This window comes from Trachurus trachurus (genome assembly GCF_905171665.1).
Source record: "Trachurus trachurus genome assembly, chromosome: 1".
In the NCBI taxonomy this organism is placed as follows: Eukaryota; Metazoa; Chordata; class Actinopteri; order Carangiformes; family Carangidae; genus Trachurus; species Trachurus trachurus.
Genome location: NC_139891.1, coordinates 28,320,599 through 28,346,564, shown reverse-complemented (window position 1 = coordinate 28,346,564; position 25,966 = coordinate 28,320,599). Strand labels below are relative to the sequence as shown.

General features: G+C 42.2%; 2 protein-coding genes across 2 annotated transcripts in view; both read right to left on the bottom strand.

The window, feature by feature from the left end:
• Positions 1-7,802, bottom strand: part of ttyh3b (tweety family member 3b) — a 34,385-nt gene extending 26,583 nt beyond the window's left edge. Inside the window, exons 1-2 of the mRNA XM_083973573.1 lie at positions 7,217-7,802; positions 5,610-5,789 (exon numbers count right to left, since the gene is read on the bottom strand). Coding sequence (XP_083829699.1) covers positions 5,610-5,735 — 126 coding nt within the window. The 5' untranslated portion in view covers positions 5,736-5,789; positions 7,217-7,802. The remainder of the gene's footprint in view (positions 1-5,609; positions 5,790-7,216) is intronic.
• Positions 7,803-9,716: 1,914 nt separating this feature from the next.
• iqce (IQ motif containing E) lies at positions 9,717-24,300 on the bottom strand (the record flags this gene model as incomplete). Its single annotated transcript, XM_083972167.1, has 21 exons — positions 23,802-24,300; positions 23,445-23,486; positions 22,697-22,742; positions 22,450-22,602; positions 21,770-21,871; positions 21,548-21,618; positions 20,437-20,550; positions 20,305-20,355; positions 20,143-20,213; positions 19,982-20,054; positions 19,675-19,715; positions 16,981-17,132; positions 16,012-16,067; positions 15,646-15,875; positions 15,315-15,422; positions 14,141-14,435; positions 13,924-14,010; positions 13,585-13,712; positions 13,381-13,463; positions 10,210-10,320; positions 9,717-9,889 (listed from the first exon to the last, which is right to left on the bottom strand). The coding sequence occupies exons 1-21, from the start codon at positions 23,871-23,873 to the stop codon at positions 9,717-9,719; spliced, it is 2,259 nt and encodes a 752-aa protein (XP_083828293.1). The 5' UTR covers positions 23,874-24,300.
• Positions 24,301-25,966: the final 1,666 nt, after the last annotated feature.

Genomic DNA, 25,966 nt, shown 5'->3' with positions numbered 1-25,966 from the left:
GTATGTGTGTTTTTTTTAAAACAACAACAACTAGGAATCAACTTTCAAGTTTCAACTTTTACACATTTATGTGTCATTGATACAGTTTTTTCTGTCATACCCACATTCCTACTCTGGTAGGAGAGCAGTTGGTAAGCTAAGGCTGAGCCACAGGAAATCAGTTGATTGTTTTTTCTTCAACAGGTTAAAGAAGATGAGTGGAGGAAGGGGGGGGTGGGGGGGTTCCTGATGGGAGAGAAGGGGGAGATAAGCTCTGCAGATTCCTAGTCTCTGGTATTATCCTCTGTTATTATCTATAAGCTTAGCCAGCGATAGAGACGTTGTGCTGAGGTGAAGGCGTGCTGTGTGCTCCTCTAATGCATTGTTTGATCCATTGTGACTTTAAAATCAACATCAGGACTTAATGACATATACATTAACATGCATTAAGCTTTGCATAATGAGGATGAATCTCATGCTGCCATATGTAATCATGGATATTGTCATGACATCTCGAACAAATCATGGTCCAAGGATGACAAAGGGATGAGACAGATATGATAGGAAAGAGGGTAAGGGAAAAAAGTAGATTTTGTTTCATGAATTATTACCAATCATTATTTGTCCGAGCTGGAGATGTGGTTAATCAAAGAGACATTTATGGGTTACAATTTCATAAACGATTCAGTTTCTCCAATGTGAGGATTTGCTGCTTTCTTTGGGTCATATTCAACTGACAAAACATGCAATTACAAGAAGTAACCGTGGGCTCTGAAAGATTTTTATCTACAATTTTTCCTACTCTTTTCCCACATTTTAAAAAAGGATTATCAAGAAAACAATTGGTAGGTTATCCAATAATGAAAATAACCTTTGGCTGCAGCAATTTTAACACTACTGTAGTCCATCACAAAACGTTTTTGGGAAAATGTTTCCTTCAAAAATGTCTAGACATAGAATAATGTTGAACACAATTTCAAACAAACAAAAGCGATATCTTCAAATGACTTGAAAGTCCAATTCCCAAACCTTTAAAGCCACTGAATGTCGCTTTTACAGTATACTGTCAAGTAAAAAAAAAAAGAAGTCAATTAACTAAGTTACTCAACTAATCATCTAAGAACTAGTGTGCATATGGAGTAATAACAACAGAGCCGGGACTCTTGGTGTTAAACTTGTAATCTGACTGAGGACCAGGTCTGTGCAGCCACCTCACTCTCCTCCCCTCCTGGCTGCTAGATTAACTGTCGGGCTGACAAACCATCAGAGCAGATTAAGTGTGGATCAATTAGCTACTAATAAGCATGGTGAGCTTGGCTGTGCATGTGTGTGCGCGCTTACATGTGAGTGTGTGCATCTCTGCTCCTGGAGATCAGCTTGTGGGCTGGAGGAGGGGCTAAATGTTAAACGCCCAGGCACAGTGATCTACTTTCAATCTGTCCGTTAAAAACTGTGTGTGTGTGTGTGTACGTGCGACGTGCGTGCTCAGCTGCGAATGTGTGTGTGTGATTTAGCTGACAGGATCAATCACTTCCACTACAGCGGTTTGTCCTTGCACTCTCCCTGCCTGTGTGTTACTCTGTTGCCTGGCCTACGATCCTCTCAACTTCCCTTCAGAGGTGCTGTCTGACCTCGGGTTCATCCTGCTTATAGTCACCTGTACCACTGGGTCAAAGGTCAACCACAACACAGACGACCAAGAAACGTGCCCAGACGTAGACCCAGATAGTCTAGTCTTAAAGGGACAGTTCAACATTTTGGCAAATTAGCCCATTGCCATAATCCCTACAGTCTTAGCAGTGGGTTCATTACCTTTAATTGTCAGTGCAAGCTATTTTTAGAACGGCGGAGCAGAGCCGCGAGCTGCTCAGAGCTACGCTACAGAGGCTAATGAGATTTCTTGGTTTCCCTCATCAAACTCATCAAATACACAATCCAACAACTCCAAAACGCTCTGGTGGACAAGTTGTGACCTGCACATTCACCACGCTATGAGATAATAACAGAATGTTACGAGACTGAGTTGTTTTCGAGGTAACTGCAGAGGACGGGAACGCACATCAGCAGTTTTGCGTGAATTTAACTCTAAAACAACTCCGTCTCGTAACGTTCTGTTATTATCTCATAGCGTGGTGAATGTGCAGGTCACAACTTGTCCACCAGAGCGTTTTGGAGTTGTTGGATTGTGTATTTGATGAGTTTGATGAGGGAAACCAAGAAATCCCATTAGCCTCTGTAGCGTAGCTCTGAGCAGCTCGCGGCTCTGCTCCGCCATTCTAAAAATAGCTTGCACCGACAATTAAAGGTAACAAACCTACTCCTAAAACTATGGGGATTATGGCAATGGGCCAACTTGCCAAAATGTTGAACTATCCCCTTAATCTCTAAAAGATTCAAGAGCAGCACCTTTTGTCCACTGACCCTTTTTCAAAATACTGAGATAATGTCTTCCACTGTACAAACCTCCTCAACACACCACTCGCAAAATACCAATTACTGACTTACTTTCCACAGCTGGGAATATGTGTGTGTGTGTTATTACAGGTCACATGATTCCTCTGTAATGTTCTGCAGCTGTTAAACTGTGGCTGGTAGCTGACTCTGCAAATCTACAGTAATACAAACAGATGAACACACACACACACAGGCACACATGCTATTGCAATGAGTTGCAGAACCTCAGGATGAGAGCTCCGATTTCAACTCTTCAGGAAAAAAATAAAATAATAATAAAACAGTGTTCTTGCAACAATAAAAGCGTCAGAAGAGTCAGCAGCAGCAGCAGCAGCAGCCGCATCCCAAATAAAGTCATAGTCATCAGAGACCAACTGCTCTGGTGAATGAATACGAAAGAGTTTGTTTGTTTAAGAGAGAAAGTGAGAAAATGAAAGAGAAAGAGAGAGAAAGAGAGAGAGGGACGGTGTGAGAATAAAGTTTCAGAGCTGAATGCAAATGAACCTGAGCCAAAACACTACACAGAAGATTCTCTCTCACTCTCTCTCTCTCTGAAGGACACTGTGTAGGACCTTGTTGTTTGTATATATGTGTGAGTGTGTGTGTGTGTGTTTCTCAGCTGGATGAGTGGATGCATGAAAGCCTTTGAGACAGATACACTGAGCCAATCTAAAGACGGGCTTCAGTGAAAGAGTGAAAGAAAGAAAGAGAGCATTCTTTCACAACAGACTACAGCCCTCCCCTCCCCTCTTTCTCCCCTCTTTCTACCCTCTCTTCCCTCCCTCCCCCTACCCAATTCAACCTCCTCCTTCTTGTTCTTCTCACCCTCTATCTCCCCCCCTCTCCCTCCCCCCGTCTAGCCAGAATTAATGATTTCACCCTGAATAGAACCCCTATATTCACACACACATACGTATATACGCACACACACACACACACACAACCCCTGAGGGAGATCTGTGACCTCACCTCAACAAACAACACTAAGCGCTAAATACTCACTGACACAGAAACTGAACGTACAGAGTGTGTGGCGTAAAGCGCATATGATGATATTATGCACAACTGTACGTTAACGAATCACCTGCAAACAAACAAACAAACACACACACGATCACGTCGTTGCAGGATGATGATGGTCAGTGACATAGAAACAGCAGCGTCTGCTCAAACATGTCAGGATGTAATTAGTCTAAAAAAAAACTAAAAAAACGGGGGTCCTTAAAATTCCAGTGGTCACACACATTGACACACACACACACACAAAAGGCCCTTAGTTAAACATTGAATAGCTCGCAGGAAGTGGCTATTTGGCAATTTAGAAGCACCTCCCATGGCTCATCCAGCCTTCTCTCTCTCCTCTCGCCTCCAATCAGTCTCTTTTTATCTTTCTCACTCCTCCTCCTCCTCCTCCTCTCATGCTTCTCTCTCCAGTTCTCATCTCCGTCCCTTGTACATGGCCGTGGGTGCCTTCCCACGCCCGGCTCTTGAACTTGCACGCCCTCCCCCTCCACTCCTCCCCAATACATGTCGGCTAAACTATGTTGAGGGATGACTGCGGCGCATGAAAAAAATATATAAACACACGACTCTAAACGATGCGTCTTTGGTTTAATGCGGGGCTCCAGGAGAAGACGCTGCTGCCGCGGAGACAGGGAAGTCACCTTGTTTGCAGATTCTAATGAATTGTAGGAAAACTGGGCCAAAGCCCCTCTTTCGACGGAGCCGCTCTCTAAGGCAGCGCTGCCGAGTGTTTTATCAAAAGAAAGAAAGCAATTAATTTTATGCTTTTAACTTATGCTAATGATTGTTTTTCCTCCCAGATTATTTTTGCGACTAATTAATTGATAGTTTATCCAATAAAATGTCAGACAATGGTTTGCAAATTCCCATCGCAAGTTCCCGGAGCCCAAACAGACATCCTAAAAATTCTTGTTTTATCCAACTAAAAGCCCACAGCCCATACATATTCAATTAACATTAACACAATCCAGTGAAACGACATAATAATACAGTTTTGGACCAATAGAGTCTATCTATCTGTCTATCAATCTATCTATACTATACTGCTGCAGATAGATGCAAACGTCAGAATCAAGATAGTGGAACTGGCTTTTCTGCTTCATAAATCATCTAAACTGTTAATCAATCATCAGTATTGTTAGTAATCATTTGTCTCTGTTCACTAATCCACTGGTTCCCACACTTTTTGTCCTGTGCCCCTTGGACAGCCAAGCAAGCAGTGCGTTAGCTTGTCAATAAACCAAATTTATAGCTTGCATGTCTCAACTGTGAGCTGCAAGTACTTCATCCAAAGCTTGATGTTCCCTTGGATACCATGTCATTTTAAAGGGATAGTTCAACATTTTGGCAAATTGGCCCATTGCCATATTCCCTATAGTTTTAGCAGTAGGTTCGTTACCTTCAATTGTCAGTGCAAGCTATTTTTAGAACGGCGGAGCAGAGCCGCGAGCTGCTCAGAGCTACGCTACGGAGGCTAATGGGATTTCTTGGTTTCCCTCATCAAACTCATCAAATACACAATCCAACAACTCTGGTGGACAAGCTGTGACCTGCACATTCACCACGCTATGGGATAATAAGGGAACATTAAGAGACAGAGTTGTTTTCGAGGTAAATTCATGCAAAACCACTGATGTGCGTTTCTGTCAGGGGCAGTTTTTCGGCAAGCAGTCTCTGCATTTGCCTTCGAACACAACTCCTGCAGAGTAATAAGATAATTCGGTGTTAACAAAATGTTTCTCCTTTTTTCCTACACGTCCTGCTATTAATCTCGCAACCCCTGAGATTTATATTGCACCCATTAGGAGCCCTGATCCGCAGACCGGGGATCACCAAACTAATCGACCATTAATAAACAAGCCATGATGGAGTGGGTAGTGGGGTCAGTGCCTTGAACCAAGGACATCCACTGTCTCTCTCACACACGCAGCATTGATCGATGCAGAGAGGGAAGCCACAACTCTGCGCTCTGTGGCTGCAGGACAGCCTCAGTCACTACTCGGCCACTCTGCTGTGAAATTACAATGTGGGTAGGTGGCAGGAGGTAGGATGATAAGGTGATGCTGCATGATGAAGGGGATGATGATGATGATGACGATGATGATGAATTCTGAGTGGGACGTAATTATTCCCCCCCGCACTTGTCTTCTTACCTTCTGGTACTCAGAGTCCTCAGGTCTGAAGTCACTGCTCACCATCTGGAATTCGATGTTGAAATGAGGCAACCGGTGAAGTAGATTCACCCACCAAGGTGGGGAGTAGTTCACTACAGCCGCCATCCCGACGAAGCTACCTGCCCGCTTCACTCAATAAGCCGATTCCTCACACAGACACTGTAAAGAAATCAGCAACCATTGTTAGTTAACAGGGCAAAGCAATGACTTGAAGAACATGTAACACATCCTAACATGGCTGTGGCAAAGCTGCTAGAGACTAGAACATATGAGGCATGCACAGTCCTTTATACAGTTACCACTAAAACTCAAAATCTGCTTCAATCAATTACAACAATTACTCATGACTAACATTATCATAAGGTCTGTGTGATGAGTTATCAAGTGATTAGTCACCAGCACTGGTGGAACAAACACGTCAGTCATCATTAAAATGCCAAAACATTGCATACACAACACCTGGCCATTAGTTGGGAAAACACTTTGCTGGTTTCTAAATGTCACGCCGTTGAATTTCACATGACAATTTTGATTTTTTTTTTTTTTTCAAGTGTCCATTTGCTGATGCAGATATCAGCTGTGGAAAAAAACAGGGTATTCCTCCTCCGCCGTGTGCATGCCCCTTACCTACCAATGACATTCCTGAACATGTTGCTGTGTGAGAGAGAGTGTGGTTTCACACAACGGGGCAAAACACTGCAATATGACACATTACTTCATTTCTGTTGTCTCTGTTAAACCGACAGTGCCCCCAAAATGAATTGAATAAATGTGATTTTTTACCACTTGAGGGGTTGTATTCCCTTTTTACAGTCCCTGGTGTATTGTGGTTTACTGCTTTGTAACTAACATGGCGTGTAATGAGTCTGTATAATGATAATTATGGCCAGCAGTAGGCTATATTAATGATATAACACATCTCACTTGTCAATAGCACGCGTATGTGCAATTTAATATCACACCGAGGGACTATTTAACTATAAAAAATATTTATTTAAATAACCCATTGTGAGCGAGCATGAAACCTATGAGGTCATACTGTCTTTATCCCTACTGTACATGAATTATGACATGACAATAGCATGGCTGACAGCTGCCTCGCATCACCCAATTTACGCCCATGCTATAAAAAAAAAACAGGCTCGGTGAGATAAACGTGATGTGGACGGTGAAATGGCCGTTATCTCAAACCGACACAGAAACAGAAACACAGGCACGACTCTGCTGCTCTATTATGTTGGATTTTTTTTTTTTTACTGTGCCAACACATGTAGGTCAAACTCAGTCGCGGCTCACCTCGCATATTCATGAAGCCAAGCCAATGATTCAATTCAATTCTTTCCTCCACGTCGAGTCAATAAAAATGTTAGCAAAAACCCGGATTATCTAGGTTACTGTATTTAGCGGTTATCCCGCTTTTGTCCGTTAAAACTACCGCAGTCTCGCGGACGGAGTCGCCAAGGCAACGAGGAGGAGAAAAGGCAAAGGCACGAGCTGAGCTGAGCTGAGCTGAAGGTTCCATGTCCGTTCGTTGACATCAAAGCCCGCGGTGCTGCTGAGGAAGAGGAACCGAGTATATGACTTACCCAGGCGGATGCAGACTCTTCGTTTTAGCGTAGTCTTTTGGGGGAGTCCAGGCCGGCGTGTATATATTTCACCTATTGTCTTCCCAGATCCGGTGGTGGATTTGAACCCCACAGCCCGTGCGCTGCTGCTGCATCAACGCGGCCGTGCCGAGCTAACTGCAACGAGGAGCGAGTCGTCGGCTGCTGCTGCTGCTGCTGCTGCGGTCCCAACCACATTGAAAGTAACGGAATAATAACGGTCACGGACCCACTCACTCACATTTCAACCGATATGCTGCCTTTTTCTTGTTTAGAGCACCGTGTCCATCAACGGCGGCAGCGCTACGGAAGATTAACGTTTACACTCGTTGACCCGCAACCCAGCAGCGTCTCTCTCTCTCTTCGTTTTTTTTTTTTTTTTTTTTTTTAAAGAGTCGTTAAAGCATCATCACGGCTCGCGCTCGTCTGCGCTGTTCCCACGGTGACCGTCCGTCGTCGGTTCAGTGCGTTCAGCGCTGCGGCTTCTTCAATTGGGTGATATTGCTGGAGCGTGAAGCAAACACGGTGTTTAAAAAGCCCTTGAGGACGGGGCTTTGCGGCAGCTCCAGCTCTGCTCTCACTGTGCGCGTATGTGTGTGTGTATGTGTGTTACAGAGAGGGAGAGAGAGTATTTGTGTGTGTTTGAGTGAGCAGATGCGCAGAGACATCGCCCCCTAGCGTTGCATTCACGGAAGTACATGTTCAACCAGGACCCTTGCAGCACCGCTGAAGGATGCAGTCAGATTGTACATAGATACATGGTAATTGAAACCCAAGTACAACCATCAACTGATTTTCAAGCAAATTATTATTATTAATAATAATAAAAAGTAAGGTACGACTGATATGTTTTTTGTTTTGTTTTTTTAAGCTGATGCCAAATCAAAAGCTTTAACTCAGGACACTGCACACGGACATGGCACTTTTTGAACAGACATGTCTCTCTTATGACCTGGCATTTTATTACTTTCTTCAGAAGTTGGGTATGCATCTCTCATGCTGTCCTTTCATTTACTTACTTATTAACCTTATTAGCCAATTACCTTTCTTTAACCAATTATCTATAAATGACTTTATAAATGTCTTCTTCCTCTCCTTTTTTAACTGTTGCTGATAAATAAAGGTTTCAATCAATCAAAACCCTAACCCTGATGTTAGAGAGTAAAAAAAAAGAGTCAGATAACGCTTTACCCTGCAGATATTCCTTATGTTTACATAAACCAAATATGGTTCAACCACTTGGGGCAACATTTTACCATTTAAGAATACATAACTGTTTGTTTAAAATTGCATCAGTGCAGCACTGCAGTAAACTTGTATATAAAATACATTTTAAAAAAAAATTGCTATGAAAAAAAGGGCAAAAGCCTGTAATAATGAGTAATTACTTTGTCTGCACAAGCTTTAGTCAGTCCCACACTGTGCTGAGGCAAACCTACATACATGAGAAAACCACAAAATGAATAATTATTATTACACACACATTATATTTCTCTAGTGGACGACCAATGCAAGAACATCGTTTCTAAATTAAACCCAGCTAAGTTTGCAGTTCAGCTGCAAGGTTTGGCGGTGCCAAAAAAGTGTGCACTACGTGAAGTACAACTTCCTGAAAGCTGCACTGTACTTCAGAAAAGATCTGCATCAAAACACAGGAGGTATTATTAGAAAAAAGCATTTTATTAAGTGAAATTAAGTTACATACAATGTATGGAAACTGCACTCCTGCACCGTTTTTGTTGTCCTCGCTACTGTTTACCATTAGTTTATTTGAGAGAACAAACATTGGCGTCGGTCGGACATACTGTGTATTCCTCCAGCCGTTGTACTTACCAGCTGTGTGGAGTATTGCAGCAGGCTGATCTATAATTTATTCACAGTTTCACTCGATAGTGCATCAGTTGAGAATCATCTCCTCAATCATACCTCACAATCAGTCATAATTTAATAAGCCTACATGATATATTAGTGTATAGATGTGTCGCACATCTGGAGTGTCAAGACAGGATCTGTGATCGGTCACTCCAACAGAACTTGATGCATTCACTGATGCAGTTTAAATCTGAATATTCATGCAGGAGGCACTTTGGCAAACCACTGAGAATATTTGGCTCAAATGATAAACGATGAGAATTACAGATCAAAACAAATGGTCCCAAGAATTTAAAAATAAACCACCGGGTGATCCTCAGTCAGTCAGGACTCTGGACACGTCTCTACATGGTGCAGTTTACTAAATAAGAGCAAAATCAATCAAAGTGAGGTGTTAATGTGCCATTATTTCCTGACTTCCCAGAATACTCTGTTTATTACTTTCAAAAGAAGTTCTTGATGACAGCGAAATAGGCAAACACAAGTTCTATATTGTCCTGAATAATATTGGAATATCCAAGCTATGTTTTGCAGCTTCGACGGGGAGCTGGACAAAAACACGGCCGTCGGATATTACGTTTCTGAGTAGAGCACAGAGGCAGAAGAAGGTCTATGAGATTAAGACTTCCCTGCTCCTCAGAGGACGTGAGGGAGACACAATGATATCGTCCGAATCATCAGAATCCACTGCAGCAGCAGCAGCAGCAGCAGCAGCAGCAGCAGCAGCAGCAGCAGCAGCAGCAGCTCCTCCTGTCTCAGCTGTGCAATGGAGCCGTGTCTGGTCTGCAGCAGGAGATACACAGTTATACTTGTGATTAATCACCTGGGCATCATATTAATTTATTATATTTAACCTAAAGAGTCCTCAAAACTGAATTTTAAGCAGGCTGAAATTTACAATATGCACACTTTCTACATAAATATTTCAGATTTTATAGTTTCAGCATATTTCCCTCCGGCAAACATTTTATTATAGTGTCAGGGAATCAAATAAGCTTTAACTCTACATACAGATACATCAGCACATGTAAAATAGTGGGTAACACTGTATAACATTTAACGTAGAAACACGTTGAGACATATGTTTCTCTCTTTTCTCTGACCTGTCGTGGGTGTCGATCTGCTGGACTGGCGGCTAGAAACAGGCCACAGGTCGCCTCCTTCTTCTTCTTCATCAGCCTGCTTCTTTTTGTCGATGTGGAGGGATGCAGCACCTTGATGACAAAACATCACAACCAGTGGCACAGTTCAGACACATGTCCTCAGACCATGTCACGCTTAAATCCCTGCTCCTCACACAGTAACATATACGTAACCTCTGTAAAACAAAGCACTGTCTAAACCAGAGCTATGACAACCTGACTTCACTTTGCAAAAAAAAACAACAACCTTGGACTAAGATTAAAGGAGAACTATGCAAATCCGGTCACTTTTCCGCTGTTTTGCTAACCTTCCTCTCGGCCATGTGCATTTGTTTACGACGCAGGTGAGAAATCAATCAATAGAGCGGTGCATAACGTTAGATACCGTATCATATATGATGTATCGACGTGTATATTTGTATAGTCTTATCTGTCATAAACAAGAGATTACTGGCTACGGGGCGCGTTTGTGTTGATGAGCGCAGAAACGAGAGCTGGGACACCGGAGGTGCTGATCTTACAAGGTTGGTTTTCAGCCAAGAGATGCTAGGTGTAGAGTAGGAGTAGAGAGCCTCCATTCTCCCTGAAACAAGTTACAAGTCATTTATTTAACCATCACAATTACTCCAAAGCTTTTTAATTAAGGTAAAAATGTAGCATTATTATGGGAAACCTCCTGCATAGTTCCTCCTTAAGTGAAGGTGGTGCAGTCCAAGAACTGAAGCCTGCAGCAGTCTATAAACATGCAGGGAAACTGCTGACATCACCGCTCTTGCTCTTAGTTTGCACCCATCTGCTGTCAACCTATTAGAAATTCAGGGGATCGGCGGAGAGGAGGTGTTACGGTGGAAGCCGTGCGGGCTGGCAGGGTCAATTAGGTCGGAGGAGAACTGAGGACAAGACTCTTGAGCGGTGGTTAAATTTAGATATTTGGAGGGTGATGTGAGGCAGCGACATCACTGGACCACATGGCTGCTGAGTGCCATCATCACATTTAATGGGAGGATATCAAAGCTCTGGCTGGTGCAGAGGAGACAGGCAGCTTGGAATTAGATCAGTGTGGCAGCGTTATCCATAACTACTCATAAACGTGTCAGGGAAGACGTGATGAGGGAGTCTGAGGTTGATGGCAGGGCTGCACCACAGTGATGCTGATGATGCCGCACACACTAGGGAGGTCACCATTACTTGTTTTCACAATTAACCGCGTATTTAACGCAGTGTTGAGGAATCGATAAAGATTCCTCAATACCGTCAAGAGTTTAGCATTTACTTAAAGAGGAACTAAACCCCCAAACCACTTTTTTCTGCTGAAAACAAATATATTTGGGTATAAGGTAGTGTTGTCAGTTGATTCTGGTCCAACTTTTGACATTTTAGTCAAAATATTTCAATTTGGTGTATTTTGTAGTAAAAATGTAGAGTGACTGCCCTCTATGGGTTGAAACACGGCTATTACAATCGAATTTTTCTATTGGCTGAGATGGAGGCAGATGACGTTTTGGAGGCAGCTTTCGTCACCGGCCACCAGCTCCCCGACCAATCAGCACCGGCTGCTGCCTGCCGCTAACGGTTGCTAGGCACTCTAGCTGCTCTGCTGCAGCTAACAGCTGCTAACAGCTGCCTGAACGGGAATCGTTAGTGCGGCCGGCGCTGGCGCTAACGAGCTAACGAGCCGGCGGATCAGCTGTAGATGCTGTGTCACGGCTCTGGCGTCCTCTCCTAGTAGTGTCCGCGCTACTAGTGCTGTTGAGTCGCTCGTTAGTAGCTCGTTAGCGCTAGCAGAAGTGTCGATGTGTGTTTATTACTTTTTTTTCTCTTTTGTGTGATTTCGCGGGTGTGAATGGGGCGCAAGGGGAGGGGGGAGGGGGGATCGGAGAGTGCTCCTGAGTCCCGCCCATAATCAAGGCATTTTTTGAATTTCAAGCTTAGAGCACGTCATCCAAAACTGAGGGGTTTAGTTCCCCTAAAGGCACAGCAACTGGGTTCAACTATGTTAATGTCAGCTTACTTGACCTAACAATGAATTTGTAGGAATTTAAATTAGCAGGTCATTTGTAATAAAAGAAAAACGAATAAAATAAACTTAAAGGGATAGTTCAACATTTTGGAAAATTGGCCCATTGCCATAATCCCTATAGTAATAGCAGTAGGTTCGTTAACTTTATTTGTCGGTGCAAGCTATTGTTAGAACGGCGGAGCAGAGCCGCGAGCTGCTCAGAGCTACGCTACGGAGGCTAATGGGATTTCTTGGTTTCCCTCATCAAACTCATCAAATACAAAATCCCAAAACTCCAAAACGCTTTCGTGGACAAGTTGTGACCTGCACATTCATTACGCTATGAGATAATAACAGAACGTTACGAAACGGAGCCGTTTTCGAGGTAAATACAGGGTAAATACAGAGACTGCTTGCTGAAAATCTGTCCCTGAAGGCAACGTGCATCAGTGGTTTTGCATGAATTTCCCTCTAAAACAACTCTGTCTGGTAACGTTCTGTTATTATCTCATAGCGTGGTGAATGTGCAGGTCACAACTTGTCAACCAGAGCGTTTTGGAGTTGTTGGATTGTGTATTTGATGAGGGAAACCAAGAAATTCCCTTAGCCCCCATAGCGTAGCCCTGAGCAGCTCGCCGCTCTGCTCCGCCGTTCTAAAAATAGCTTGCACCGACAATTAAAGGTAACAAACCTACTGCTATGACTATAGGGATTACGGCAATGGGCCAATTTGCCAAAATGTTGAACTATCCCTTTAAACATTTGGTATAGATGACGATTAATGACTTATTATATTACATATTTCAAACATTTCCCCTGGGGGATTAATAATTGGTCATATATTAATAGATACTTTGAATATTTTGTGTATATAATTAGCTATGTAATTATATTTTGACTATATCTGATTTTACACATTCATAGTGTTGTGAAATTATTTAATGCATAATAATCGCAATACCGTGATTATTTCTCTGACAATTAGCATACCAAGAAAATGTAAAATCGTGACTGTATTGATAATGTGTCTCCTACATCTCCAACATCAAGACACTCTGTTATTAGACGGGTACGACATCAATAAGTAACAACAAGTATCTGATCAGAGAACGCCGTGTGTATGTGAACCTGACCTGTTCTGCTGGTCGAGCGAGGTCGTCGCGGTTCCAGTTTGGGTAAACTGTTTCCCATCGGAGAAGGCACAGAGAACCCTGAGCTGATGCACAAACACACACACACACACACACAAAAACACACAAACACTCCTGCATTATTATATTACTGTGTATGTTTTCATGCATTTTTAAATTAACTTTGTGTGTATAAAAATGAGTCACCTCTCTTTTGCAAAACTACTGCGAGCCAGGTGTCCTCTGATAGCAGACTGTATAATCGTCAAGGCAACCTCATCCATCTCTCCAGCTACAGAGGAAGCTTCATCACCGTGGGCTGTTGCTTCCACGGCCTGAAAAGATGAGTTTGGGATGAGAGAGGGAGAGAGAAAAGGGGGAAGAGGTGGAGTACAGGAGACAATGGAGGTTCAGAGGAATGTTTTTTATATGGCCAATAGTTTAATAGTGATGATGCTTATTACTAAGAGTGATATGTAGATTCCAGCTGCTTTACTGCTATACAGTGACAGTGTGGAAGCGTGCGTTTGTGTGTGTAGGTGAGACCTTCTTCTGCGTGTCTTTCAGCAGGTCCTTGAGCTGCGACGCTCTGAGGAGATGGCCTTTTAACGCCGACTGCAGCATCACAATGTCCTTAAGAGAGAAAATGCAAAGAGATGGAGATGGAACAAGAAATCTGGGACAGAGTGTCTGGATGTTTTTATATAATATTTCTCTTACACATCAATAACTCCCTTTTATGTAACCGTGGTGAGTTACATACCCTGTGCCTGTGCTGCCTCCAGTTTGACTGGATGATCCTCGCAGCTCTCTCTCTTGCTTTATGTTGTCTCGTCTCTCTCCTCTTCTTCTTATTCTTCTCTATATTTTCCAAATCTCCATTTCTTCCCCCTTCCTCCTCTCTATCTCCGGCTTCCCTCTCCTCTCTCTCCGTCTGACTTGATCTGTGCCGTGGACTGTCCTCATGGTCTCCTCCCGCACTCAGCTCAGCTTGTGCGTGTTTACTTTTGTCCTCCTCCAGAGCTCGGATCCTCGTCCACAACTGCTCCAACTCCTGTCTGAGAAACACACACAAATATATTCAATATATAAATATGGAAATAATGGATGTCCTCTGACAGTTGGTAGTTGGTTAGCTGAGGCTTTCTTAGTTTACAGCTCAATATCCAGTTCACTCTCTGAGAGCTTTGCTTTTGTATGTGATGATTTTGATTTTAGGCAAATGCACTGCGGTAGCAGAGACTGAGCTAAACATAACTGGCTTGTACAGGGGTGAAAAAGTTTAGCTTAAAAAAAACTTGGTGAAAGCTTTATTATCTATAACAGTAGTTCTCAAACTGTTTTACATCAAGGACCCCTAAATTGACACAAATTAGACCACAGACCACCATTGGACAAGATTTTGAAGCAAACACCAGAAATACACAAATATTTGTTCCGAGATTAAATAATGTTACGTTTTTTAGTCAATATACGTTCAAATTACTGCCAATGGCATGAATTTTAGGAAGGATTCAAGAAATTTCTGGAATAAAATTAAACATTTATGTAAAAAAAATAAATTGGTAAAATTTTGAAAAAAAAGTTGGGGACCCCCTCGAACCCTCTCAAGGACCCCTGAGGGTCCACGGACCCCATTTTGAGAACTATTGATCTATAATATTGATTAGACCCACACAACTGCCACTGCCTGGTTTGTTTCAGTCACATTTCTCACCTGTGTGCATATGTTTAACCATTATTTGCATAAAGACAATTCTCAGGTGAATCTCTATAATAATCCCCACTGTGCTTGCAGGGACTACAAAGCCTGCACGCCAAACGTAGCAGCTGTGATCTCTAAATAATCTCTCATTCAAAGGTTTATATAATAATATATGGATAATAATAACAAATAGATCACATATAAAATGTGACATTTCGCAGCTGTAACATACTTGTGCTGCAGTCTCTCTTGGTCTCGTTCATTCATTTGTTCAGCCTTCCATCGCTCTGTTTCTTTCTCCAGCTCCTCTCTGTCTGTCCTCGACTGTCTCAGTTCATCACTGGAAAAAAAAAAAAACACACAAACAAAAACTCAGATTCAGTCTCACTAACAAAATGCAGTCAATCTTTATGCTCATAACCACTGTAAATGTTGTAATAACATCTGGTAAACCACGTTAAAACACTTTCCTCCCACTGGTATGGTTTATAATCTTGGATAATTAAGATGTACAAAGGTTAAAGAACATGTATTTATTCTAAATCATGTTGCCGTTCACTCACTCTTTACTTGACAGCATCTCCTGAAGCTCCGCCCTCTCCTTCTCCGATTGGCCGAGGCGTTCGCTCAGCTCTGAATTCTCCTCCCCTTCTTCAGTGTTCGTTCCCACGGAGACCCCTGCCTCTGTTGCCATGGAAAGCCTCAGGATCTCGGCGGGTGTGGCCTCCGCCTCCTGATCCAATCGGCCGCCGCTCTTCCCCGAGGGGGCGTGTCTCCTGCCGTCCTCCGGCCTCTGGTAGGAGAAGACGGGAGTCAGTCTGTGATGATGCAGCTCTGATCTCTGTGTGTTTACATTACTGCTGAGATGCTGCTGCTGCTGCTGCTGCTGCTGGTGTGTAAGCCACTAGTTTACAGCTTCTTCCTCTCACCTTCTCCAGCTCCAGCAACCTTCGCAACAGCCTCTGTTTACTCCACTCTCTGTAACCTAGGGAACACAATCACATAAAGACACACAGCTTTTCATTTTCATCACAGTGCAGACTCCACAATACGCTGTTACATACTTTAACTCTGGGCTGAGGATTGATTAGCTCTGCTGCTAAAGATTGTTTTCATAGTGTATTTTAAAATTCCATACTTTTTCCAGACCCCAATTTCCAGACTTTTCTGTAATAAACAATTCAAATAATTTGTGACATTAGAGTAATTAGATGTGCATCGTGTAAATAAATGATGCAATAAATTGTTTGTTTTCATTATTCTTAATTTGTATGCCATTATGTCACCAAATAATTTCCAGGAGATAGGTACAATAGCGCAAAAATAATAAACCCAAATAACTTCACATAAGACCAAACCCAGATAAATATTAAGATAAATGTATTTCCATACAATAGTTTCCATTTTCCATACTTTTCCCCAGACCTGGAAATGCATAAAATCAAATTCCATACTTTTCTATTCTTTCCATACTTGTGTAGGAACCCTGTGTGTAATAATAAAATGTCAGAAAACTGTTTAAAAAAGCAGCTCTTTATAATTTTTCAAAGCCCATGCTGACCACTTCTGATTGTGTGTTTTGTCTGACCAGAAAAATGAATCCCCCAAACATTCAGTTTTGTATTATAGAGGCTGTGAAAGCAGCAAATACATTGTATATCTCCCTGTGTATGCAACATGCAATTTCAAAATATCATATAAACTGACTCCAGCTTTTGAAACGGGTATGTATGAACCGAGACAAAGGTGTCACATTTAGAAGCAGAAGAGCAGGAGTGAAAGTAGAAAGTGATAAAAGGAATAAATGAAGTGTTGAGTGTGTCTGGCTCTGGAGGCTCTGGGACTTGGCATGTCAGTGTGTGTTTTTTAAAGGGTGTGTGTGTGCGAGGAGGAAAGACCTTTGATTCCTCCAGCAGGACTGTCAGTGTTGAGCTCCTCTCTGAGCGCCGTGTTCTCCTGCTGAAGCCGCTTCACGCTCTCAGACAGACGGTGAACCATGGAGCTTAAAGCTTTCTGCTGGCGCTGGGAGCATTTGCTCTCTGCTCGACTGCTGCACACAGGAAGAGACGGAGGGAGGCAGAATTAATAAGACAGGCAGGTGACAGTGTTTATCAGGCTGCTGTTGTTTTTGTCTTGTTAGTGTGTGTGAGTGTCGTCATGTAGCTGGAACCAACACTCTGAGGCAGTTTTAAAAGTACTTTGTGGAAGTGAAGTGAAATCATTTTCCTTGTTTATTGAATGTTGTTTAGACTATTTTAATGAATAACTATTTATTGACTTATTAATTGTTGTTATTGTGATGAGGGTTGAAGAGGCATCTGGCCAACTGCTTTTCATTACATTGACTGTACACACTAAAAACTCGACTCATATTCAAGAAAGTGAAAGTATCCACCACTTTATTTTCCCATAATCCATTGCGTCACACCACAACGGAAGTCGGTTTTCAACCCCGTAGTAGCATTATAGCGAGCGGCTAACTGGTAGCGCTAGCCACCGGTGTAGGCACCAAATGTGGGGGCTCTGGGCTGCCAAAACCGCCCTGACTAATCTGATGTTTGTCAAGTCTACAAAACTAATTACCGAACAAACACCACCACTTCTGTGTGCACGCCTCTGCAACTAGTCATGGCTATCATAGCCGTTAGCTTTGCTGCTGCTGACAGCTAACAGCAGCAGCAAACCAACATCAGGACGTCAGCTGTTAAAACCCTCCCATTGTCGGACACAACATGAAACTACTCCAGTTAGCTCAGTCATGTTGTTACAAAGATATCTGCTGGAAAAAAAATATTTTTCATGGGCTGTTTAGTGTTTATTGAGTTATTTAAGACACTGCTAATGGCTAACGGTTAGCCCAGCTAACGTTAATCTAAAATGTAATGAATGGAGTGTCATGGCGACACCCAGCGTCGTTCTCCGGAAAGTGGTGGATAGAATACTTTTGTTAATTGTGTTTTTAATCATCATTTTAAAAATAATAATAATTTGTTTGTTTTTTTAATTATCAATTACCAGACATTTCAGGCGGCCCCATTTGAATTCCAGGCGACCCCACGTGGGGTCCCGACCCCAAGGTTGAAAAACACTGTTTTAATGTATCTGACAATAAACTAAAACTAAATTAAACTACTAAAGAGGGCCGAGTTTTAGGATGTGCGTGGTCCGGCCTATGTGAGCATGTCCGAGGGGCATCCTGGCCGGTGTGATCCCATCACCAGATGGTCTCATTAATTTTTTATCACAAATCCTGCATCCCCTCCCTCTGACTGATCCACGACAGAACGACCTCTACATCCAGAGGGTCAAAGTGTGCTATAGCAGTTCTGTCTCATTCCTCAACAAAAAGACCTGCCAGCCCTTTTTACGTTGATGAAGGCAGAGGGAAGTCTAAAGTCGCTTTTTCACCAGACCTGTTTGGTCCGCTTTAAACGTCCAGCATCAACTGAATTTTCCTCCGGTGCCGTTTTTCTTTCATTTTCTCACTGAATGAAATGCTCTCTGCCTCGCTGCCTAACCTGATGGTCATATTAAACGGCTTGCTGAGCCATGTGCATTTGATAAGTAAAAAAAGAACAAACACAATCCCCCAAAGCGGATAATTACGGAGGTAACAGTGGTTCTATGAAACACGCCACATACGGTGGTGTGTGGCATACATGAAATAAAACAGCTAACTTAATATGCTGCTCCATGTTTGCTGTTTGTTATTGCGGGTCAGGAGAGAGTGATTTCCCCCCCCCCCAAATTTGTCCAATCAACGAGCATCCTTTTTAACTGCGTGACGTTATTCAAAAAGTTTGGCACGCTTCAGAAATGGCAGGGTGAAATCAGAACCGAACCGAACCGAAGTGATAAATGATAAATCAACTTTCAGCTCCTCAATTGAACTGAGTTCCTCTTGGTGTGAAAACAACCTAAAACCTTCTGTGTCTGAATACTAAACACCATGTCCACAATTGTGGGAACATTTTGAAATAACTGTTCACTATTCTCTCTCATCTTTATTGATTTATCTTGTCTCTTAGCTGTCCTAACTCTCTCTTTTTAATCAATGTGCTGTAATATATTGTTGTTGTTTTTTTAGGGTGCCTATTGTCATCTGGCCTGGAACTACAGCAGGATATTATATTATCCATGTTGGCTAAGGGCCCATTCACATGGACTGCCCTTTTTACTGTTGATGATACAGTTAATGAATTGGGATTGTCCCACAACATAATAAACTAATAAATTAAACTAAACAAATAATTTGTAACTACAATGTTTACATTGAGTTGTAATTTTATAGGACATTTCCTTATTTGGTAAACTCATAAAAAGTTAACGAGGGAACCAGCACCCACTCAAAAACCTGCAATCATATTCAAGAACAAGTTACAACCAGACTCAACTACAGGGGTTCCAGTAATGCTATATAACATTTTTACAGTTACTGTATAGAAATCCCCTACTTATTATAAAATGAGGCCCATGATGACTCTTATACCAGAGCGCTGTGAGACTGACACATGTAAAGGTTTACTCAGGGTGTGTGAGGGGTGTTGGTGTAAGATGTTTCTACTTTCTGCATGATCCTGGTGTTTTCAGACCTTTTCTCTGCAGCTTCCAGAAGCAGCCTGAGTCTCTGGATCTGAAAGACGAGGCACACGAACACAACACACACGTTAGGCCAGATTTCCGCTTTTTCACAGCAGGGCTCACACTCGCTGCGACCAAAGTAAATGTAATAACATCAGTTTTCACAGACAGAGCAGCAAGAGGAACACTTTTATTTTTAGTGTCGACTCCAATCTTCTCATTCCTGTGGTGGTTGTTTCAGGTGTTCAGGCCGAGATGAATTTTTACTTTGATATTCAGGTGGGGAGGGGGAAAAAATATCAAAAAGCAGCGTGTTACCTCTTCGGAGTAGGTTTCGACTGTGATCTTCAGCTCCTCTAAGTTGGTCGTCCTCAGCTCACTTTGAAGTTTACTGCAGAAGTGAGAGGTGATAAACTAAACATCGCGCTGCCTCATATGTGGACCAAATGGGCTGACGTATAGACGGTGAGACGTTTTACCTCAGGGCGTTTTCTTTCTCTCTACACTGCTGCTCCAGCTTCAGGATTCTCTGCCTCAGCCCGTTGAGCACCTTGACAGACAGATTCAGTTTGACGAGACTGTTCACACCGAGACCGCATCCTGAAACTGATCTATGGTATTTGCGGACTGCACATACTCACCACGCTCCCTTCCTTTTTCTTATCCACCAGACTACGAGTGTAATCAGACCCCTGCGGAGGAAGATCAGACGGGTTATTTAAGTTTTTAAACTAAATCTACGACAAAAATCTGAAGCAATTTAATGATCGTACTTTCGTGGGATCCAACAGCTCTTCTATCTGTTTTTCTCTTTTAGCGTTATCTTCCTCAAGGCGGCGTAGTTTCACTTTCAGTTGCTGATTGTCAGACTTCTGCGCCAGGAGACTCTGCAGAGAACAGTACTAGAGATTAACCACACGTTAGGCAAAGCAAGTTTATTTGTATAGCCCATTTTTACAACATACAGTGTTTTACACAGCATCATAACAACATCCTCACATCGACTGAGGAAAAACTCCCACCCAGGACGGGCAGATGTGCAATAGATGTTGTGTAAAGACAAGAAAACAGTTTACAACATAGAATATGTGATAATATGGAAAAATTGTGTAGTTCAGTCATAAAGAGCTGGTGCAGCGGAAAGGCATGAAGAGAGTCAGCCTTAAAGAGGAACTATGAAAGTCCAGTCGCTTTTTTCTGCTGTGTTGCTAACCCTCCTCCCGGCCATGTGCATTTGTTTACAACAAAGCCGGCGAGAAATCAATAAATAGAGCGGTAGATGATGATATATATCATATACGATGCTACGACGTGTATGTCTGTGTAGTTTAATCTGTCATAAACAAGAGATTACAGGTGACAGGGCGTGTTTGTGTCGCGGTGCCTCCATTCTCCTTCGTAACAAGTAAATTTATTCATATATTATTATTCATTTATTTATTAAACCATAACAATTACTCCAAAACTGTTTAATTAAGATTAAAATGTAGCATAGTTAAACTACAAATCCTGCATAGATCTTCTATAAAGAGTACATATGCTAATCCTGATAGGTCTTATCTGAATACACCTGGAATCCCCCAAACTGTAAATCTGCATTAGCGAAATGCCTCAAAAGCCATCTTGGTTTTTGCACAGTGATAAAGGCTTGAGCCAACTACAGAACAGCACTCTGAACAGGTCGCCGTTCAATGCTCTCCTCAAGGACACTTCCACTGATCACAGATGCACGCATCACTTTACACTGTGACGTTTGATGCCGAAGTCTCCTGCAGTAGAAAAATGTCCCATCCTGTTGCTGCTGACAACACCACACTGACGCACATGTGTAACTTGTGTGTTTTCTTTTTCTAAATATGCATTGTTAGTTTTGTGACACTTTACCTTCTTGAGGCGAATAATCTCATCGTACATGCCCTCCTTATCTCTGTGCTCGTCTGTGCCGAAGGTGAAGCCTGCAACACGTGAGGAAAACAGGGAAACAACACAGTCACACACACACACACACACATACGTTTCAATGACATTCTCATCCTGCAGGTGTGAAACTACCGATAGTCGTTTGTGCAGTGCACCCTCGCCACACTTTCACACGTTCTCTCTCACCATTAGCTGCAGAGTGGTGATGTTTGTGTTTCTTCATGCTCAGCGTCTGTTTGAGCAGCTCCGGTGTGACGTCACACTCTGATCTCAGAGTCTGGGACAGATCTGGAGACAAATTGTGAACGTCAACAATTTTTACGCTTCTGTACAATTTCATTATCGTATGACAAAGCACCTCGCTCTATAAAGGTGACGTATCTGCGACATAGCGCACATTCTATATTAACAAAATCAGTTTATATATAGTGGGAATTCAGTGCTACACATCCTATACACAATACAAGAGTAATCTGCCTATTTGTTCAAAATTCATTATAAAAGGGTATACATTTTTTTTTAAAGGGACTAGTAAGTGAACCTAGAGGAGCATCTGGAAAGCACAATGACATTTATTTGCTTTCATAATGGGTGAAGACACAAACAGAGCAGGAGGAAGGTGGAAACTGGACTGACATTCCTCAGATAGACAAAAATATGACTCTACGGTAATGTTAATGTTACTCAGTGTCCGCTGCAACGAGCCAATTAGAATATTTTTGTAACATTTGCAGAGTTTCTTATCATCAGCAAGACACCTTCAAAGTCAGCAAGCAGCTGAAAAAACAGTCCCTCACTTCTTCTATCCAGCCGACCCTCCTGAGGACAGACATGGCGGAGGGAGGCTGTGTTGATATGGTGCCTACCGTGGCCGTTGCTGAGGGACGTGAGACGAGCTGAGACGCTCTCCCCCGTGGTTTCTCCTCTGGTGTCCCCCAGGGACGCCCTCGGTAGTCTCCAGGCCGCCACCACGGCTGCTCTTCTGGGGTTCATACTCAGGCTGGAGAGGTATGGAGATCCTGTATGTATATACCAAACACATATTATATACATAACAGTCATGAAATGTGCAAAAGTTTGTTACAGAAGCTGCACAAGTTCACCAGGTCTTACTCGGAGAAGGAGAATGCTTTACAGAAGATCTCTTCCTCCTGGTTTTCTGATAGAGGACAAAAACAAGATGTGGAAGCACAGTCAAGTCAAGTCAGCTGTATTTAACTTATCCACCTTTTTCCGAACGTCAAAAACGTAGCCTGTTTTGCCGGTTTTGGAATGTTATGTTTACGTTTCCATGGTTTCAGTAGCCGCGGTAAATGCATGAATTTTTTTTTTTTTTTTTCCCCAATGAAAATCTGTAAAACGCATGGATCATCACAGCAGCTTTTAACAGTGGATATCACACAAATTGACATCCGTGTTAAAAGCCAGCGTTAATAGATCCATGCGTTTACCGCAACTATGACAACGCCTGAAAACCATGGAAACGTAAACGTAAAATTCCACCAAACCGGCAAACCGGAAGCCAGTTTTGACCATAGATGACGTTCGGAAACTTGTGGATAGAGCTCACTTAAAAACTACTAAATGTTGACCAAAGTGCTTTACAATTATGTGCAAAACAAGAACTACAATGACAAAAGAATTATTAAAAAAAAGAGAGAGAAAGACAGAGAGAAATAACATTTAAAAACACTGGGTAGAAAATAAAATAAAAATCGGAGGATGATGGTTTTTAACTTTGTATGTGGGATGGAAAGTAGAGATTTGAGATAGATGTAGCCTATTCAAATGCTATTAACAACAACAGACAAATGGAACACAATGGAAAAACAAAATAATAAATTTAGTTAGATTAGTTTACCTTTTCCAAAAAGTCAGCAGAGAACAAGAAGCCATCCTCAACCTGGGTTGGACACGCAGAGAAAGATCATAACTTTTTCAGTCTGAGATCTATCCAAAAATATGTTTACATTTCATATCATTCTGTTTGATTGTTGTTTTTTGAACTCCAACCAACTCTTAACGTTACATTATCTACCAATGTCACCTCTACAGACACGTTAAAAAAGTCCCTCAGATTGAACTGTCACCACATGAACATGGATTTGGTTTAATGCTAAAAGGTTTGTGAATAACTGTCAAACTATTGTGTTGAGTTTAGTTTTACAGTAACATCGAGTAACACATAAACTAGACTCATTTAACTTAAAAGACTCACCAGCTCCTCGCAGTCTTCATCTGTTTGCACATCACTCGCCTCCAAAGACATTTTCGCAGCTGCACTGAACATCACCGGGGAAAAACGTTACGTTACGTTACGTTACGTAAAGTCGGAAAACTTGATTTTTTTTCCCCCCCGTGTGTAATCCTCTCATTTTTTTTCCAAGTGAAGCTTCTCCGTCCAGGTTTCACCCTCTCTCGCTTGCTAGTACTAGTTGTAGTTGTAGTAGTAGTAGTAGAAACATGGGGCAACAAAAGAGACGTTAGCTAACTGTTATGTGCTACAACAACCGGAGATTTCCGTCCACAGCAACAACAACAACACTGCGGACCCTCGGAGTAACGAGCCGGTGACTCGGTGTCGGACTCTGGGAACCATCGCTCCACGAAACCCGGTTAAAAAATGCTGTTTTCTGTCCGAGCAGATGTTTCTGTTTTCACATCACTGTTGGAGATTGAGTCGTCTATAGCAACCAGGCAGTTTGTTAATAACCTGCGTTAAGGTAACTAGGCAGCGGCAGAGCGGCACCGGAAACCACGGGAGAGCGCCTTCAAAATAAAACACTTCATGTTAGCATGTTTCTGTTTAGCCTCGGTTGAGGATGGCTTCTCGTGCTCTGCTGACTTTTTGGAAAAGGTTAACTAATCTAAACTAAACTAACTTTATTGTTTTGTTTTGTTTGTTGTTGTTAATAGCATTTGAATAGGCTACATCTATCTATCTCAAATCTCTACTTTCCATCCCACATGCAAAGTTAAAAACCAGCAGAGGTGTTACAGCATTTTCAGTTGCTGGTCCAAAACTATGGAATACTTTGCCACATTCAGCTTGTTCTTCACCCTCCATTTAATATCTTCAAAACACAGCTAAAAACCCAAGATTCAAGATGTTTATTGTCACACAGGCTAAGTAAGTAGCCTACATGCATTGTGAAAAACGTAGGTTGTGGGGGGCTCCACAATACACTAAATAAAAACAGTAAATAAATAACAATACTAAAACCTAAATACTAAAAGGTTGGTTTTTTTAAATCCAGGTCAGCTTTCCATAGTATTTGATTCGGCATATGCTCCACCTTCCTCTGATTTTTATTTTATTTTCTACCCAATGTTCTTTAATTTGTCTTTCTCTCTTTTTTTTTATAATTGTAGTTCTTGTTTTACACATAATTGTAAAGGACTTTGGCCAACATTTGTTTAAATGCGCTCTATAAATAAAGCTGACTTGACTTGACTGTGCTTCAACATCTTGTTTTTGTCCTCTATCAGAAAACTAGGAAGAGATCTTATGTAAAGCATTCTCCTTCTCCAAGTAAGACCTGGTGAATTTGTGCAGCTTCTGTAACAAACTTCCACATTTCATCACTGTTATGTGGTGGGTCTCCATACCTCTCCAGCCTGAGTGTGAACCCCAGAAGAGCAGCCGTGGTGGCAGCCTGGAGACTACTGAGGGCGTCCCTGGGAGGAGAAACCACAGGGGAGAGCGTCTCAGCTCATCTCACGTCCCTCATTAACGGCCACGGTAGGCACCATAAAAACACAGCCAGGAGGTTCGGCTGGAGGTGTGTGGCTGCTGAATAGATAGATGGATAGAAGTGAGGGCACAAACTTGTCCCAAATAATGTTTAGTTTTGTATTTCATATGGGTTGCAACCTAAATATGCTATTTGATAAGGAAACTTGTGATAAAAAACGTAATTGTAATTTTATTTTATTTTGAAATTCCAAACCAGTTGTGCCCTTTCAGCTTTGTTCAGCTTGACGGAGCTCATAATCAAACTGCAGTCCAGGGTTGGACGATGATACTTTTTCTACCTCTCCTTCCTTCTGGCTCATTTCCTCATGTTGCCCATTGGTGAAGAGGTGCTAAAAGGAGGGAATTAAACAATTTCCTCCAATAGCAAGAGACAAGGAGAAAGAGGGGGCAAAGGAGAGGAGGGACAGACAGAGTTCCCTGTTCAGTGCTCATTAACCTCTGATCACAGCAAGGGACTTTAGTGTTTTTATAATTTTGTATCATGCAACATATATTTGTATAGTCACTTGTATATGTTCAGAGTTATGGGTGAAGATAAAACTTTGTAAACCTCTACTATTCCCACATTTACACTGCTGCTCACCCCTGCTTTTTGCATTGTTCCTCACACACTGTCCTCTTCTCTT